This window comes from Symphalangus syndactylus, chromosome X, assembly GCF_028878055.3.
Source record: "Symphalangus syndactylus isolate Jambi chromosome X, NHGRI_mSymSyn1-v2.1_pri, whole genome shotgun sequence".
Lineage (NCBI taxonomy): Eukaryota > Metazoa > Chordata > Mammalia > Primates > Hylobatidae > Symphalangus > Symphalangus syndactylus.
Genome location: NC_072447.2, coordinates 122,278,300 through 122,295,658, shown reverse-complemented (window position 1 = coordinate 122,295,658; position 17,359 = coordinate 122,278,300). Strand labels below are relative to the sequence as shown.

The following is a 17,359-nucleotide window of genomic DNA, read 5'->3' as shown; positions in this document are numbered from 1 at the left end:
AGGAAGGAAGGAAGGAGAAAAGAAAAGAAAAGAAAAGAAAAAAGAAAAGAAAAGAAAAGAAAAGAAAAGAAAAGAAAAGAAAAGAAAAAAAAGAAAAGAAAAGAAAAGAAAAGAAAAGTGTGCATAGGAATACTTCCTTGTCATGTCATACTCCCAAAAGCCACTTACAGGCAACATGCTTCTAATACACTGGGCAGACATAAAACACAAGCACTAAGAGTAATAACCACAGCAAACAGGCTATCAGAAACTGCAAAAGCTGCCTGGGCAGCTACCTTACCTTTTTAGGTAAAGCAGAAGTACTATGATTGCACCTGCGACGATGACTGGAACAATGAGTAACATGGTTATGTAGAGTGTGGAATTGCGCTTCTTACCTGGAGAATGAAAAGCAAACAGAAAGACTTGAGAAATAAAACCCTTTTAGTAATAAACCAAGCAGCAATTCTGTTAGCTAGTAAGATCACAAATATTTCTGCTCCCTCCCCCAACCTATTTTCCCAAGCTCTTCAATTATCTTATCTTCTGTTAAATTAATAGTTTAAAAAAAAAAGTCCTCCTCTGGTGCCTGAACTTCCCTAGGTGAGCAAATACCTAAAAGATTACCTGAAATCAGGATATTTTTAAAAAGACAAACATAAGCTTTATTCTCTTTCAAAAACTCAGAGACTAGGGCCTGGAACCATATTCATTAATTTAATCTGAATCAATATCCCTTAAATTTGATGATCTCATTTAAACTTTTGTTTGTTTGCTTGTTGGTTTTTTTTGAGACAGAGTCTCTCACTCTGTCACCCAGGCTGGAGTGCAATAGCACGATCTCGGCTCACTGCAACGTCTGCCTCCATGGTTCAAGCAATTCTCCTGCCTCAGTCTCCTGAGTAGCTGGGACTACAGGCGCGCACCGAGTTAATTTTTGTATTTTTCGTAGAGACAGGGTTTCCCTGTTTGGGCCGGGCTGGTCTCAAACTCTTGACCTCAAGTGTTCTGTCCGCCTCGGCCTCACAAAGTGCTGGGATTACAGGCATGAGCCACTGCGCCCAGCCGCATTTAAAATTTTATAGAAATAGACGGACCATTCTAAAAATGACAAAATACATGTTGTTTTCAACTACATAGTAAAAAATGTAGTAAACTCTCATTCAAAATAGAGGAGGGCTGGGCTAGTGAGGTCAAATATTCATAATAAACATTTCTCTATGTACATATAATAATGTTTTCATAGCCTAAAATCACCATACAAAAACCGATAATAAAATTGTGTAGTGTTCAGAAGTTGGAAAGCCGACACACTGGAATTACCCAAGTATTTTTTTGGTATCTGTAATAATGGGATAGAATCTCTTAAATCATGGTTGTCCCAGAAGATCTGAGACAGATGTCAGTGACATGCACATTGTCCATTGTTCAGTAACTTTCAAAGAACTAGAACAGACTAAACAATGTAAACTATCCAATACAATCCAATATTTCTTAACTGATAAAAAAAAAACTTCAAGATCTTGCGCTGCTTTAAAGGAAGGAGTATAAACGAATGAGTGGTAACTGGAAAATAGCTATAATAGACAGCAGGCACTGAAGAATTCTGTCTGACAAATACCAAATAACCGTCTGCTTTTAGCAAATAAACTGGTAACATATCACATAGGGTTTTTTTAAAAAGTTCTTTTAAGCTATATTGCCATGAAAGAAAGGTTTTTTAAATAAAAATATTGCTTCTTAGAATAACTTTAAACATATTGATTGATGTTAGTCAACTGATAAAATCAATGGAATGATTTTAGCTAAGACTTTTAACATTATCTCCAAGATTCAAATAATGTTAAGATTCTAGTTTACATATAACACTATATATGCCTTAGCATTGATTCAAATATGATTACTACAGATGTATCTCATTGGAAAATATTTTAAAAAATTGTCCAGATCCAAGAGAAAAGGTATGAATGAAGCCCTTTGTAAGCGCGCACACACCCACACACACAAATTAAATGACAAAGAAGACTGAGCCAGGAGACATAGATGTGACTAGGGAAATTACTTTCCCTCAAAGATCCCTCCTAGCTATCTGATTCTACAGTTAAAGCATTCCCTCTGAACTGTACAAACTGGCCTCACATTTTCAAGTTTCTACACAGTATCTGGTAAAGTTTGCCTGTTTGCTTTTATACTAAAATATCAAATAAACCGACACAAACCCTGTCCTACAAATCTGTACACCAACTAGCTTTCCAGAGATAGTGATTTTTTTTAATTTAATTTTTTTCGAGACAGAGTCTCACTCTGTCACCCAGGCTGGAGTGCAGTGGCGCGATCTCAACTCACTGCAACCTCCGCCTCCCGGGTTCAAGCGATTCTCCTGCCTCAGCCTCGCGGGAGCTAGAACTACAGGTGTCTGCCACCATGCCCAGCTTATTTTTATATTTCAGTAGAGACAGGGTTTCACCATGTTGGCCAGAGTGGTCTTGAACTCCTGACCTCAAGTGATCCACCCGCCTCAGCCTCCCAAAGTGATGGGATTACAGGCATGAGCCATGGCGCCCAGCCCAGAGACAGTGATTTTTAAAAAATTCATTCCACAAGTCATTAGAGCGTACTATATTTAAGGCAGAGTGCCAGACCAAACCTGCAACATTATGGTGTCACTGTCCCTGGGAACAAATTACTATCTGAAAAACTGGACTCAGGTGACTGCTTCAGGCCCAACCTGGTTCAGGGTAGTGACTTCCAAATTTGAGAGAATATGGGAATCTCCAGAGGAGTTTGTTAAAACACAGTTTCAAGCATCTCACCCCAGCATTACTGTGTCAGAATCTCTGGGGTTGGTGCCTCCTCATCCATCTGCATATTTAACAAATATGTTCTCTCACACCCTTCCATGCCTCTGCAGATAATTTGTGGGTCTCACTCTCCATCCCAACCCACCCTCCCCACAAAGAAAAGAAAACCACTGTACTGTAGTGGCAAAAGCTCTAGCCTTAGCGTCAGGAACCACTTGCCAGCTGCCTGATCTTGATTGAGTTATTTCATGTTGCTAGGTCTCTCAATCTCTTCTTCCTCTGGTAGGGGTTGAAAATGAGTCTCTATAGGGATCCCTTCCACTCTCGGACTTGGAGAACCTAACAGTGAGTTGAGATCGCGCCACTGCACTCCAGCCTGGGTGACAGAGTGAGACTCTCAGTATCATGAAGGAGATGGGGAGAGTTTGCAAGGATGTTTCACTCTGCAGTCAACCCTCCGCCACCAGGCAACAGAATTTAGCAGCCCCCAAGAGTAAGCGGGTAATTCCCTTCTCTGGCCCCCTCATTCGCAAAGGGAGGAAAAGTGAGGAGAGGTTGGAATAGGATGAGGGGCAAAGGGGAGAGACTGAAAGAAGTTTGCAGTTTTGGTAAGGAGCAGGAAGGGTCGTTGGAAAGCTGGAATCACCCCTCCTCCTCATTGTCATCATCTTTCTGGTAGGTCCTGGTAGTGAATGTAGATGACCAGCATGACAAAGCCAGTAAGGATGCAGAGGGAGCTGACGACCAGGTAGGCGATGCACAGGAAGGGGTTCCTGCCACCCATCCACAAGATGCTGCTGAAGATGCGGAGCTTGTGGCCGCCAAATGCATGTACCAGGTAGTTATAGGTGATGTTGACACAGTAGACACACCGCGGCAGCCCAGCTGAGTAGTTGCCCTGGCGGATATGTGCGTACAGCTTGCGGAACAGCTTGCAGAACGTGGGCAGCGCTGCCATGCGCATCCACACCATGAAGTCCTGGTTGACGAAGCCGGTGTTGTTGGGGATGGGGCTGAGCTTGTCGTAGACCAGCCGGCACCAGTTGGGCAGGGGTGCTGTGCCATGGAAGGCCAGTGCCAGGCTGCCATTGACCAGTGGTGGGTTGCAGAACTTGATGGGGTAGTTGGTCTACCGGGCGATGCAGGTGCAGTGCGGTAGTGCGGCACCTCCACGTAGGGCCCGCCGGGCCGGCGCTGGTGCCACAGCGAGGAGGAGTCGTTGAAGAGGCTGTTGGTGATGATGTTGCAGGGTGTGCGATGGGCAGGTGGCACAGTGGGTGCACTCACTGACCGGATGGTACAGCGTGCTGGGCAGCCCACTCAGCTGCGCATTGTCCCGGACACTCCATACCACCAGTTGTTTTGGTAGAAGTTGGTCAGCACACAGTAGGGGTACACGGGGCCCTGGAAGAGCTCAGGCAGTGAGAAGTACCAGGCGAATGAGCAGGTGGGCGGTGGCGCGCAGCCCTGGCCAGCCACAGCACACACCAAGCAGTTGCTGGTGCCTGGGTCACCGGTGTAGTTGTACTCCAGCTCCTTGATGCTAGTGGAGGAGTAATAGAGGTCCAGGCTGATGAAGGCCAGGCCCACGTAGAAGAAGAGCTGCAGCGTAATGCTGGCCAACAGCAGCGGTTGCCAGGCGGGGAAGTGCTGCCACGTGAATGTGGTGGTGTTGAGCTGGTGGACGCCCCCGGCTGTGGTGCTCCAGGTCATGGCGGCCACATGGGCTGACTGAGAGGGGCCCAGCCACGGGAGGCCTCCCCCTGTGCACTGGACGAGCCCAGGGGATGCTCATGGGGTGGGTTTCCCCGCCCGCTCAGGTAAATCAGAAGATCTTAACTAGTTTTAAACACTATTAACAAAGATGCTATATTAAATATGTAATCTCATTAACAGTGACTACGTATTTTACTGGTTACTTACCACTACTAAAATACCTAAAATAATCCTAACAACTACTATTATTCTTAAATAAGCACCTACTATATGTCTGATACCATACTAGGTGGTTTTGCATGCTTATCTCATATATATGCTATAATGATAGCATTATCTCCCATTTAAGCAGATGAGAAAGATAAGGCTCAGAGAGGTTTAATAAGTCATCCAGAAGGATTTAGTAAATAATGGCATCAGGCCTCAAATTCCAGTTCCACTGTCCAATTCCAAAGCCTGCCTTGCTACATCTAACATATAGACTGTCATTTGTCTATATACAAATTCATTTTTCCCACTAGGTCATGAACATCTAGAAAGCATAATCAAGGCCTGGCACCGTTGTTTTAGGCAGTCACTAAGATTTCTCCACGATTCCTGCCTCCTGATATTCATTCCCTGGTGTAATCCCCTCTCCTTGAGCGTGGGCTAGACTAATTGACTCACTTCTAAAAAACAGAACAGCAGCAGTAATGGGATGTCATTTCTAAGGTTAGGTTATAAAAGACCATGGTTCCCATATTGGGTGTTCTCTCACACTGTTTCTTGCTTGGATTACTCACTTGGGAAAGCCAGTTTCTAGTTCAGGAAGTAGCCCTATGGGGAGGTCCAAGTGGCAAGGAACTAAGGGAAGCAAATTACCACAAACTGAATGGCTTACAACAACAGAAATGTATTATCTCACAGTTTTGGAGGCTAGAAGTCCAAAATGAAGGTGTCAGCAGGGCTATGCTCCCTCTGAGGGCTTTAGAGAAGAATCTCTCCTTGCCTCTTCCTAGCTTCTGGTAGCTCCTGGGAATCCTTGGTGTTCCTTGGTTGTAGCTGCATCTCTGCAATCTCTGCCTCCATCTTCACATGGCTTTCTTCTCTGTGTGTCTGTGTGTCTCTGTGTGGCTTCTCTTTTTATAAGGATACTAGTCATTAGATTAAGTGTCCACTTTAATCCAGCATGACCTCATCCTCACTTGATTATATCTGCAAAAATCCTATTTCCAAATAAGGTTACATTCACAGGTACCAGGGGTTGGAACCTCCAAACACATCTTTTTGGGAGATACAATTCAACCTGTGACAGCCTCCATCCAGCAACCAGTGAGATACTGAGGCTTTCCAACAACTATATGAGTGAACTTGGAAATGGATTCTCTGTCCCCAGTCAAGCCTTCAGACAGATTTCAGTTCTCATTGCAGCTTAATTGCAACCTCATGAGACCTCCAGCTAAGCTGTGGCTAGACTCCTGACTCACCGAAACTGTGAGATGGTAAATGTATGTTGGTTTAAGCCGTTAAACTTTGGAGTAATTTGTTATACAACAATAAATAAACGAATACAACCATGCCTGGTACATAACTTGTTGAGCTTCTCAATTAATAGGGAATTGGCTACCTCGACAACCTGTTTGACTCATATACAGCTGTTTAAAAAGTTCTTAAGTTGGTTCTGTGTTGCCCCTTGGAGACACAAAAAGTAAAGCCTATTCCTTCTTGTACCTGACAATACCTCAAATATTAGAAATCAGCAATCATGACTCCTCGAAGTTACTTTACCAATTGTTCCTTGCCAAGTTTTGAGATTCTTCAACATCCTGATTACCCTTTCAAGGATAGATTCTGGTCTGCCAAGGCAACTCCTTTAATGTGGTGCTCAGAATGGAATACTGCACAATTCTGATGTGGCCATAGCTCTGTGCCCCAACCTGCAGCATTCCTTTCTGGGTGCTGCACTTATCACTCCTAAGATTGTATATGCCTTTTTGACACATTTAAGGTTACAATGTTGAGTCACATTGCACTTATAAAGCCCTGTATCCCACCCCACCACACACACACATCCATAAAGCACAGGTCTTTCCAGTCCTGTACTTGAGCCTAGCTTGCTCAGCCTTTCAATAAATAAATGATTTTTTTCAAACTTAGGTATAGGTTTCTCTCTGTTAAATGGCTCCACTCTTGTTTCTGCCAACCAGCATGTAGGACAGTTTCTAGTATTGTACAATGTGCAGATTTGATTATGCCTGCCTTTTTTTTTCTCCCCTTGAGACAGTCTCACTCTGTCTCCCAGGCTGAAGGGCAGTGGCACAATCTCAGCTCACTGTAACCTCCGCCTCCCAGGCTCAAGAGATCTTCCCATCTCAGCCTCTTGGGTAGCCGAGACCACAAGCGTGCACCACCATATCTGGTTAATTTTTGTATTTTTTGTAGAGATGGGGTTTCACCATGTTGCTCAGGCTGGTCTCCAACTCCTGGGCTCAAGCGATCCTCCTGCCTCAGCCTCTCAAAGTGCTGGGATCACAGGCGTGAGTCACTGTGTGCAGCCTATGCCTGCTTTCTATATTTTTGTTCAGTTTGTTAATAAGAATGGAAATGAGATAGAAAAGAACATAAAACCATTTGGATTATGGTTTTCTAAATAACTGTATACTGTCAATTAACCCTGAGTGGTTTGAAAGTGATTAAAAAGAAAATAAATTTCAATTGTAAGTACTCTTTTCCTGACATCAAGAGAGCATGACAGTCCCTTTCCCCCGTCTATTTTCTGCTTCAGCTTAGTTTTTATACATCAATGTTTTAAATTTTAATAAAAATTCTGTTCTCTTACCTATACTCATTTCTTGGCTCCAATTACTCCAGAGTTTGTCATCCTCAAAGCATAACTTATTTGTTTTGACTCTTATTCTGACTGTGTTCAAAGTATCAGGAAGAACACCAGGGACCATGAAACAAGATGTATTCTTAGGCATAAAATAAAAATACACAAGGAATATTACCAGTTTATTCTTTTTCACTGTTATTGAACCATAATATAATTATCTGCCAAATTCTGTCTATGATTAAGACTTGGATTGCAATTCAAATTATCTTTTGATTTTTCGAAAAAATTGGCAATAACTCACGGAACAAAGTAATTTGTTTTTCTCAAAGCAGCTCATATTTAGGCTATGCTCCACCCCCAACTGCTCCTAAGTCTAAACCCAAATAGCTAATGTTGAATTTACTGACCTCCATATTTCTCTCAAATTCTGGATTCTGACATTTAGCCTCTTGGACCTTGAAAATAAAAATAAATAAATAAACTAATGAGTTCTAAATGTTTAAAAACCCATTTTTTATCACGTAGTCATTTCTAACAAGCTTTCCTTTTATCCCATTAAAAGATGATCAGGTACAGTGAAAAAAGGTTGGCCTTTTTAAATAAATGGTGCATATGAAAAAAAAAGAATCTTGACCCCCTACCTCACGCTATTCGCAAAATCAGTTCCTGATATATTGCAGATTTAAATGTGTAAGATAAAATAAATTAATAAATACATAACTATAGCAAGCTTTTAGATGAAAACATAGAATATCTTAATGACCTTGAAGAAGGGAAATATTTCTTAAACAACACCAAAAAAAACCTCCCATATTAACCATAAAGGGAATTTTTTGATAAAGTCATCTATATTAAAATTAAAAACATTTGTTGATCAAATGACACCTTATAGGGAAATAAAACAGGCAATGCATAGAGTGTGAGAACATATTTGCAATTTCTGACAAAGGACTTGCATATATATTTTTTCTTACCCTACTAATAAGGCAAAGACAGAAAACCCAATTTTAAAAAAACTGGCAAAAGACTTGAACAGGCACTTCATAAGAGGATAAACAAGTTGCGAATAAACATCTGAAAAAGTGTTCAACATCACTGGTCATGAGAAAAATGCAAATTAAATCCACAAGACAACAATACACACACTTACCTGACAACAACAAGTGTTGTGAGGATATGAAGCATCTAGAACTCACAATTTCTGCTTAGTAGTGTAAACTGGCACAACCATCTAAGAAAACTGTTATTATCTACTAGAGACAATCATACGTAACCTTATGACCCATATATGCCTATATAAATGCCCCACACAAATGTACACACGTGTACCAAGAGACAAGTATGTGAACGTTCATAAAAACTCCATTCATAAAACCAAATTGGAAACTATCCAAATGTCCATCAATGGGAGAATGGATAAAGTATGGTATATTCACACAATGGAATGAATGTAGTGAGAACGTACCATCTACAGAGATAAGAAACAACATTGGTGAATCTCATAAACATAATGTTGAGTGAAAAATAGGGCAAACACACAAAAAAGTACATTCTGGGCCAGGCACAGTGGCTCACGCCTGTAATTCCAGCACTTTGGGAGGCTGAGGAGGGTGGATCACATGAGGCCAGGAGTTTGAGAGCCAGGAGCCTGGCTAACAAGGCGAAACCCCGTCTCTACTAAAAAATACAAAAAAAAAAAAGCTGGGCGTGATGGCGTGTGCCTGTAATCCCAGCTACTCCACACGCTAAGACAGGAGAATCGCTTGAACCCGAGAGGCGGAGGTTGCAGTGAGCTGAGATTGCACCACTGTACTGCACTCCAGCCGGGGTGACAGAGCAAGACTGTCTCGAAAAAAAAAAAAAAAAGTACATTCTGTATAATTCCATTTATATAAAGTTTTAAAGTAGCAACAAAATCAATCTATGGGATTAGAAGCCAGGAGAGTAGCTGCTCTTTGGGAAGATAGCAACTGAAGGGGATTATGAGGGGGCTTCTGTGGTGCTGGTTACATAGGTGAAAAATCATTTGTGAAAAATCATTGAGCTACAGGTTATGATTTGTGTAATTTTGATCGTGTATTATAATTCAGTAAAAACTTTTAAAAAAGAGACAGGGAGCAAGAAACCAGTGTCCCTTGTTGAGAGTATAAGATATAAAACTTGACTGGGTTGGAGAAAAGAAAGTGTAATGTAAAATTCTCCTCCACACAATGAAAGTCACTTGCTGTCTAATGTAAAGAGAATACTAATTTCCTTAAATGCAAGTATTTCCAAAATGGAGTAAAAAACACATGAAAATCTGTTGCTTAAATAGTCAACTTCTATCAAAGAGGCGTTTAAACTTGGAACCAAGACCAGAACACATAGCTATTATTTTTGACATTCAATGTCATTCACTAAATAGTTCCTACCAGCCTGTGTAAAGAGCTGAGAGGCCAAGCAAATGATGAAGGGACATCCTTTCAATATTTCATACAGAGGTTGAGAAAAAAAATCCACTCAGGGGGCTAGTATACCCTATTACTGGCCATTTAGAATCGTAAACCTGTTGGGGAATCACAAGCATCAACTACCAGTTGAGGGATCAAATTGCAAATTGATGTCCCTCCTCCCCTGGACCATCTCCCATATATAGAAATTCCAAACTTGGCGAATCAACCTGTAGATTTAGGTCTCTAGGCTCTTGTTCAAATGTAAATCCCCCTGCATAGTTTACTGGCTATTCAGAGACCACTAAGAGAAGGAAAGCCAGGGCACCAAGAAGACAGTCTGCTGGGAAGGTGGGGGTGGGGGGTGGGGGGTGGTCACAGACAAGTTGTTCCTTACTTCATAATTCTGTCATGAGCTACCTCTGACCATAGCCCCCATGCGATGGTACCAGTTCATGTTCCCGCTTACTTCCCCCTCTTAAGTGTAACACCAGGCAAAATAATTCCTCAAAAAGGAAAAAAAAGAAAAATCTAAGCAGCAGAGCTCAAAATCTGTGAGCACACAAAAAACTGATGACATTCTACATCTGCTAGGAGAGAGAATATTAAACTCAAGTGTACAAACAGTTAATTCCAAATAGAAAATAGTTCTGATTTAGGTAGATAACTTCCATAGTGTATGTGTTCTCTTCACTTCAGAAGTTTGTAAAAAAAAAAAAAAAAAGTAACTCAATTCAATAATAATTTATTAAATGATGATTGTGCACATGACATTATGCTAAGTATTCTTGGTCAAAGTTAAATACATGGAGACCAACCAACCTTTGAAGTGTTACTGACTTATTAGCTGTGTGGCTTGTAGCAAGTTACTTAACCTCTCTGAGCCTTAGTTTTTCAATAAAATGTAGGTTAAAATAGTTTCTATTTCATGGGTTGCTATGAGCTACTGTATTAAGAAGCACATAGAAGAGCATCTTTGTAGCACGCCATAAACACTTAATGAATGATAGCTATTGCTATTAAGAGGAAGTATTGAGGTGGTCTCTAGTGGTTAAGAATCCAAGTTTTAGCGTTACAACTTTGGTTAAATATTGATTCTACCACTTACTAAAAATGTGACCTTAGGAGTAACTAAGTTTTCTTATCTGTAAGATGGAGACAAAATAACAGGACCTAGATCCTTAGGGTTATTGTGAAGATTAAATGAAACAATTCAGATATAGTGCTTATTAAGATACCTAGCACATAGTAATCACTCAATACAGGTTAGCTGCTATTTAGTAGCAGGAACCGCACAAAGTAGACAGCACCCAACTCCTTCCTACAGGAGTCTATATTTTCTTTTTTTAAAAAATATCAACTTTTAAATTCTGAGGTACATGTGCAGGGTGTGCAGGTTTGTGACATAGGTAAACGTATGTCATAGTGGTTTGCTGCACAGACCAACCCATCACCCAGGTATTAAGCCCAGTATCCATTAATTGTTCTTCCTGATGCTCTCCCTCCTCCCGTCACACCCCCCACAGGCCCCAGTATGTGTTGTTCCCCTCCATATGTCCATGTGTTCTCATTGTCCAGCTCCCACTTATAAGTGAGAACATGTGGCATTTGGTTTTCTGTAGGAGTCTGTATTTTCAGTGGAGAGAAAATGCATACATGTGATAGGTTAAACAGCAGAAAATAATTGAGTGGCAAATGAATACTATCTCAGGATTTCAGACATGCATCTCAGGATTTCAGACAGGAGAGAACAGTAAAGACTGGAGTAAACAAGTGTATTTCAGCTTTCTGATAACTCCTTTTGTTGTAAATTCAAGCACCAGCCCCCTTCCACATGGAAGCCCTTAGATTTTTCCCTTTGCTGTATTTCATGGGGCACTTAATTTCTGGTACTAGTAATGATTATTATATTTCAGCAGAAGGATTCGTAACACAAATGCCCAGAAGAGCATTTGCTGTTCTGTTCTGCTGTGGACTTGGTCACTCCCTCTGGAGTTGGAATTATAGCCTGTCAACACTGGCTTATTTTAGCAAGCATTTTGAAAGTTCCATGACGAGCTAAAACAACTGGACCAAGGAATTTACCCACGTGCGAGATGCTAGGCTCCTTTAAAAGCCAATATAAAACACTTCACTTCTAATCTCTAAAACTCAGACACACAAAGGGTCCAGGCAGGTAGCAGACAAGTGAGTGGTGCAGTCTTCATGGTCTTAAGGCGCCATCTTATGGACACACACTCTTAAGGTACTATGATTTAAAATCTGGGCAAAAAATTCAAATCTAGTAAACAAAGAAACAAACAAAACACGACTTTGTGTTTCAAACAAAAAAGTGTGAGGCCCTAGTTTGTGACCTTTACCTTAAAGCAGAACAACTGGACTGATGTCCTGAGATTATAGTACACTCTGGTCAGTGTCCTACAGGGCCTCTAATTAGCATGTTCTGCATTTGATTCTGAATAGCATACAGGCACATAATCCAACAAATATTGACTACTCAAATCTGATTACTTTAGTTGCCACAAACTCCAAGAAAACAATGGTATTATCAGAGCCTCCAAAGTATCCACATGATCTGATGTCTGCCTACTGCTTAGACATCTTTTCCTGCTACATTTTGGCCACACCACCCTCCTTTCTGTTCTCTCACACATGCTAAGCTCATTCTTGCCTCAGAGTCTGTATCTGCTGACCCCCTATACCCAGATCTTCACATGGCTAGTGCCTGCTCATCATTCTGGTCTCATCTTAAATGTTATTACCTCAGATGATTTCCCTACCTAATATTCCCTCTGGTTCTCCCAGTCACTCTACTACATCAGCCCATTTTATTTTCTTCACAGCACTCATGCTCTGAAATTAGCTTGCTTATTTACTTACGTTTTCTATTATGTAGGTTTCATGAAGAAAAAAACTTGTCAGGTGTCGTGTTCACTGCCTTACCCCTAGCACACAAAAGAGTGCTTTGCAATGTGGTAGATATTTAATAAGAACGTGTTGAGCAGATGAATTATCATTTAGTAGGCCTTTCTAAGAAGCTTACAGATGAATAAATGGCTTGAAACTTGCAGCTGATACTATCATACCATAAATCTTCAAATCTTCCACCATGCCTTATTTTAGACAAGAAGTTTCATTACCATCATCATCATAAGGTGACAAATGTAAGAGCTATGTTTCATTGATATTTCAATGTAAGAAATTCAAGTAAAAGAAAAATAGCCAAATAAAAACAGTAATTTTAAAACCTTACATAGAAAACATTATGTGTCTCAGTTTGACTGTTATTGACTTCTACTTCATAAAATAGGCATCTGCTAATAAAATTCTGTGGATTCTCCCATTGCACATATAGGTCATCATTGTGGAAGGAGAGGTTTTTAATATGTGGAGGATCAGGTTTCACTGAAAAACAAAAACAGAACACAAGTAAGCTTCCAAAGTTTGATTATACACACAAACACACACACAGTCGGCCCTCCATATCCATGGATTCCACATTCATAAATTCAACCAACCATGAACTGAAAATATTTTTAAAAAAATAGCATCTGTGCTGAACATGTACAGAGTTTTTTCTTCTCATTTATTCCCTAGATAATATAACAACTATTTACATAGCATTTACATTGTATCAGGTATTATAAGTAATGTAGACATGATTTAAAGTATATGAGAAAATATGCATAGGTTATATGCAAGTACTATGCTACTTTTTATCAGGGACTTGAGCATCCATGGATTTTGGTATCCTTGGAAGTTCCTGGAAGCAATCCCCCACAAATACTGAGAGACAACTGTATATATATATAGGGTTCATAAAGTTAAATCAAAACAGAGCTGATGCATTTAGTGGCCTTTCATGATCAGATATATAGTTTTAGAATTTCTGATTAGCCACAATTACAGAAGAAGTTTATTTAAAACTGCCTAGTAAAATGGATTTAAGGAACATATTTTGGGTATCTAGCAGATGATATGAACTCTGACGTGCATCTGGTTAGAAAATGGCCAGCGTATAATCAGGACATCTAGATGCAACATAGAGAATAAAGAAAGGCTTGGATCCAGATGTACTTCCACCTGATGAGTAATAAGGCACCAGATACAAGGGGCTTCCCTAGTTGTCACTTATTAATGCCAATCAAAGAGCACCATTGAAACATTGGCTTAGTCTCTGACACACACTGCAACATAAATGCACCTCAAGGAAATTATGCTAGGTAAAATAAGCCAGTCACAAAAGACAAATATTATATGAATCCACTCCTATGAGGTATCTTAAGTAGTCAAATTCATAGAAACAGAAAGTAGAAAGGTGGTTGCTAAGGGCGGAGGGGAGGGGAAATTAATGTTTAATGAACAGAGTTTCGGTTTTGCAAGATGAAAAAGTTCTAAAGATCTGCTACACAACAATGTGAATATACTTAACACTACCAAACTGTACATTTAAAATGTTTATGATGGTAATTTTAATGTTGTGTGTTTATAACCACAATTAAGAATAAAATACTTTGGGAACCAAGGTGGGTAGATCGCTTGAGCTCAGGAGATTGAGACCAGCCTGGGAAACATGGCAAAACCCCGTCTATACAAAAAATACAAAAATTAGCCTGGCATGGTGGCACACGCCTGTGGTCCCAGGTACTTGGGAGGCTAAGATGGGAGGATAGCTTGAGCCCGGGAGGTCAAGGCCGCAGTGAGCTGTGATTACACCACTGCATTCCAGCCTGGGCAACAGAGACCCTGTCTCAGAAAAAGAAAAAAATAATTTATTTTAAAAAATGCATTAGCCTGGTCAATTTACTTTTTCAGGAGTCAGCTATACTTAAGATCAAGCAATAGAAGATAATGGGTAATTAACAGAAAACAACTTGAAGATATCATCTTCTATCTCAGAAGGCTCTTCCTTCTTCCTTTATGTCACCATTAATATCCAGAGAGAAAAACAGCAAAATAAGACTTAAAAGGTCATCTAAGATAATCTGCCAAACAAAGAGAAGGGCTCTGCTTCAGCTTACCCCACCAGGCAAAATACTCCAACCTCACTCCCTTGGCCTACAAAGTAGGCTGACTTTGGTACCCTATTAGAATTCACTTCTATGAGTATCTAAGTCAGAATCTGAGCTCTCAGTTGGGATATTTCAACAAATGAACCATTACGCTTATGGAATTTGCTTTAGTAATTTACAAAATGCGTTAACAGGCTTTATGTCATTTGGACCTTATGATAATTTTTTAAGATAGAGATTATATATTCCATTTCACAGATAAGAAAATATTTGAAGGGGGTTTATATGCCTTGCCCAAAGTGGAGGAGTTAGAACCTCATCAGATATTTTGTGTTCAAGTTGAGGGTGCTTTCTAATAGGCTGACATGCAGCTGGCACCCAGTTATGGCCATACTGGTTTTTCTAACTGATCAGTGCCCATGCCATACAGAATGTTAAATATTTTGAATATCACCCGATTATACTACCTTAAGTCTATGCCCTTTCTAAGAGACAGATTATTCAGGAACTATATATGATCATTATGAGTATCATCCTCTTTAAGTATCAAGAGACTAGATCCTAGAGTCAGATGGCCTGGGTTCCTGCTATGATTTGAATGTTTAGCTTCTCCCAAACTCATGTTGAAACTTCATCCCCAATGTGGCAGTATGGAGAGGTTGGACCTTTAAAGAGATAATTGGGTCATGAGGGTTCTGCCTTCATGAATTGATTGATCTATTGACCAATTAATGGATTAATGGGTTATCATGGGAGTGGGACTGGTGGATGTATACAAAGAGGAAGAGGGACCTGAGCTAGCATGCTCAACTCCCTCACCATGTGATGCCCTGTGCTGCCTTGGGACTTTGCAGAAAGTTCCCACAAACAAGAAGGCACTCACCAGATTTGGCCCCTTGACCTTCCACTTCCCTGCCTCCAGAACAGTAAGAAATAAATTCCTTTTCTTTATAAATTACCCAGTTTCTGGTATTCTGTTATAAGCAACAGAATACCAGAAAATACCACACAAACAATGAACTAAGACAATTCCAATGTTGGTTCTACAACTAACTGTTCTAACTCTCAGTGTACTCTAAACAAGGATAAAACATCTGGCACATGTGTTCAATAAAAAGAATTTCCAAGTTTACTTCTTTAAAAAGGATCTATCAAATAAAGTTATAAATCAATGTAGTCCCTTGTTTCAGAAGATCTTAAACCCAAAATCATCGTTTTTTATTATTTGTATTGATTGTGCAAAAGATATAACACACTTTTTATCCATACTGTTTTAGAGGACTTCTAAAACTTACCACGGGAAGTTAAAGGCACTATATTGAAGGATGGTTTAATTTTTCCTGCATTATCCTTGACCATTATTTGGACACTGTGTTGTTCAAAACTGGAATCCTTCACTTTGGTCAGATCAAAGGAACAACCAAAGTATTGGCCTTCTCTATAGATCTTTTCACATTGATGAATTTTTTCCAGGCTTCTGTGCCTACAAGATAAAGTGAGACAATCTTCTGCATTATATTCAACAGAGTATTCAAGAAATAAGAGCGGGCTGGGCACGGTGGCTCACACCTGTAATCCCAGCACTTTTGGAGGCTGAGACAGGTGGATCACTTGAGGTCAGGAGTTGGAAACCAGCCTTGCCAACATGGTAAAACCCTGTCTCTACCAAAAATACAAAAATTAGCCAGGTGTGGTGGCAGGTGCCTGTAATCCCAGCTACTCAGGAGGCTGAGGAAGGACAATCTCTTGAACCTGGGAGGCAGAGGTTGCAGTGAACTGAGATTGCACCACTGCACTCCAGCCTGGGCAACCGAGTGAGACCCTTCCACAAAAAAAAAAAGGGCAGAATTCTTTTTAATGACTGAGATGTCCATGAAAAGCAATATTTGCAATAGGCAAGATAACTTTAAAAAAAAAAAAAAACCCTATTTTACAATGTGACTTATTTCATATGCTAGGAAGAAAAGACCATTTTCTGCTTTTTTTTTTTTTTTCTTTTGAGACAGAGTCTCACTCTGTCTGCCCAGGCTGGAGTACAGTGGCACGATCTCAGCTGACTGCAGCCTCCGCCTCCCAAGTTCCAGCGATTCTCATGCCTCCCGAGTAGCTGGGATTACAGGCACGCACTACTACGCCCAGCTAATTTTTGTATTTTTAGTGGAGACAGGGGTTCAGCATGTTGGCCAGGCTGGTCTCGAACTCCTGACCACAAGTGATCCACCCGCCTCAGCCTCCCAAAGTGCTGGGATTACAGGTGTGAGCCCCTGCACCCAGCCTAGATTGTTCCTTTTTGATGAACACTGGTACTGTCAGCAGCTATAGAGACTACAGGAGGCCTATTTCTTCCGTATAAGAGAAGACATTCTAAGGCTGGGATTAGAAGTTTCATGCTTCTTGAAAATGCCTATCTGCTGAATTCTATGATTCCTCCTCTGGTCCCTCTGCCCTGCTCCTTCCTTGTTTCTTGGCTTGTTCCGTTCCCTCCTCCCTCTTCCAGTAGAGGGGGAGTAGGAGGACTACTCACATTCTTCCCTCTTTCTGACTCCCTCATCCACTCACCTCCAGTTTATCACTGCCTCATCCCTCGACTACAGTTTCTATGCTGGTAAT

General features: G+C 40.6%; 1 protein-coding gene and 1 pseudogene across 4 annotated transcripts in view; both read right to left on the bottom strand.

Annotated features, from left to right (window-relative positions):
* Positions 1-17,359, bottom strand: part of IL13RA1 (interleukin 13 receptor subunit alpha 1) — a 79,485-nt gene that overhangs the window by 29,005 nt on the left and 33,121 nt on the right. For all 4 annotated transcript variants that reach the window (XM_055268483.2, XM_055268485.2, XM_055268484.2 and 1 more), the window contains exons 5-9: positions 16,045-16,232; positions 12,991-13,142; positions 7,716-7,763; positions 7,315-7,447; positions 281-377 (exon numbers count right to left, since the gene is read on the bottom strand). In XM_055268483.2, coding sequence (XP_055124458.1) covers positions 281-377; positions 7,315-7,447; positions 7,716-7,763; positions 12,991-13,142; positions 16,045-16,232 — 618 coding nt within the window. The remainder of the gene's footprint in view (positions 1-280; positions 378-7,314; positions 7,448-7,715; positions 7,764-12,990; positions 13,143-16,044; positions 16,233-17,359) is intronic.
* On the bottom strand, positions 3,299-4,493 carry LOC129475972 (cell cycle control protein 50B-like; annotated as a pseudogene).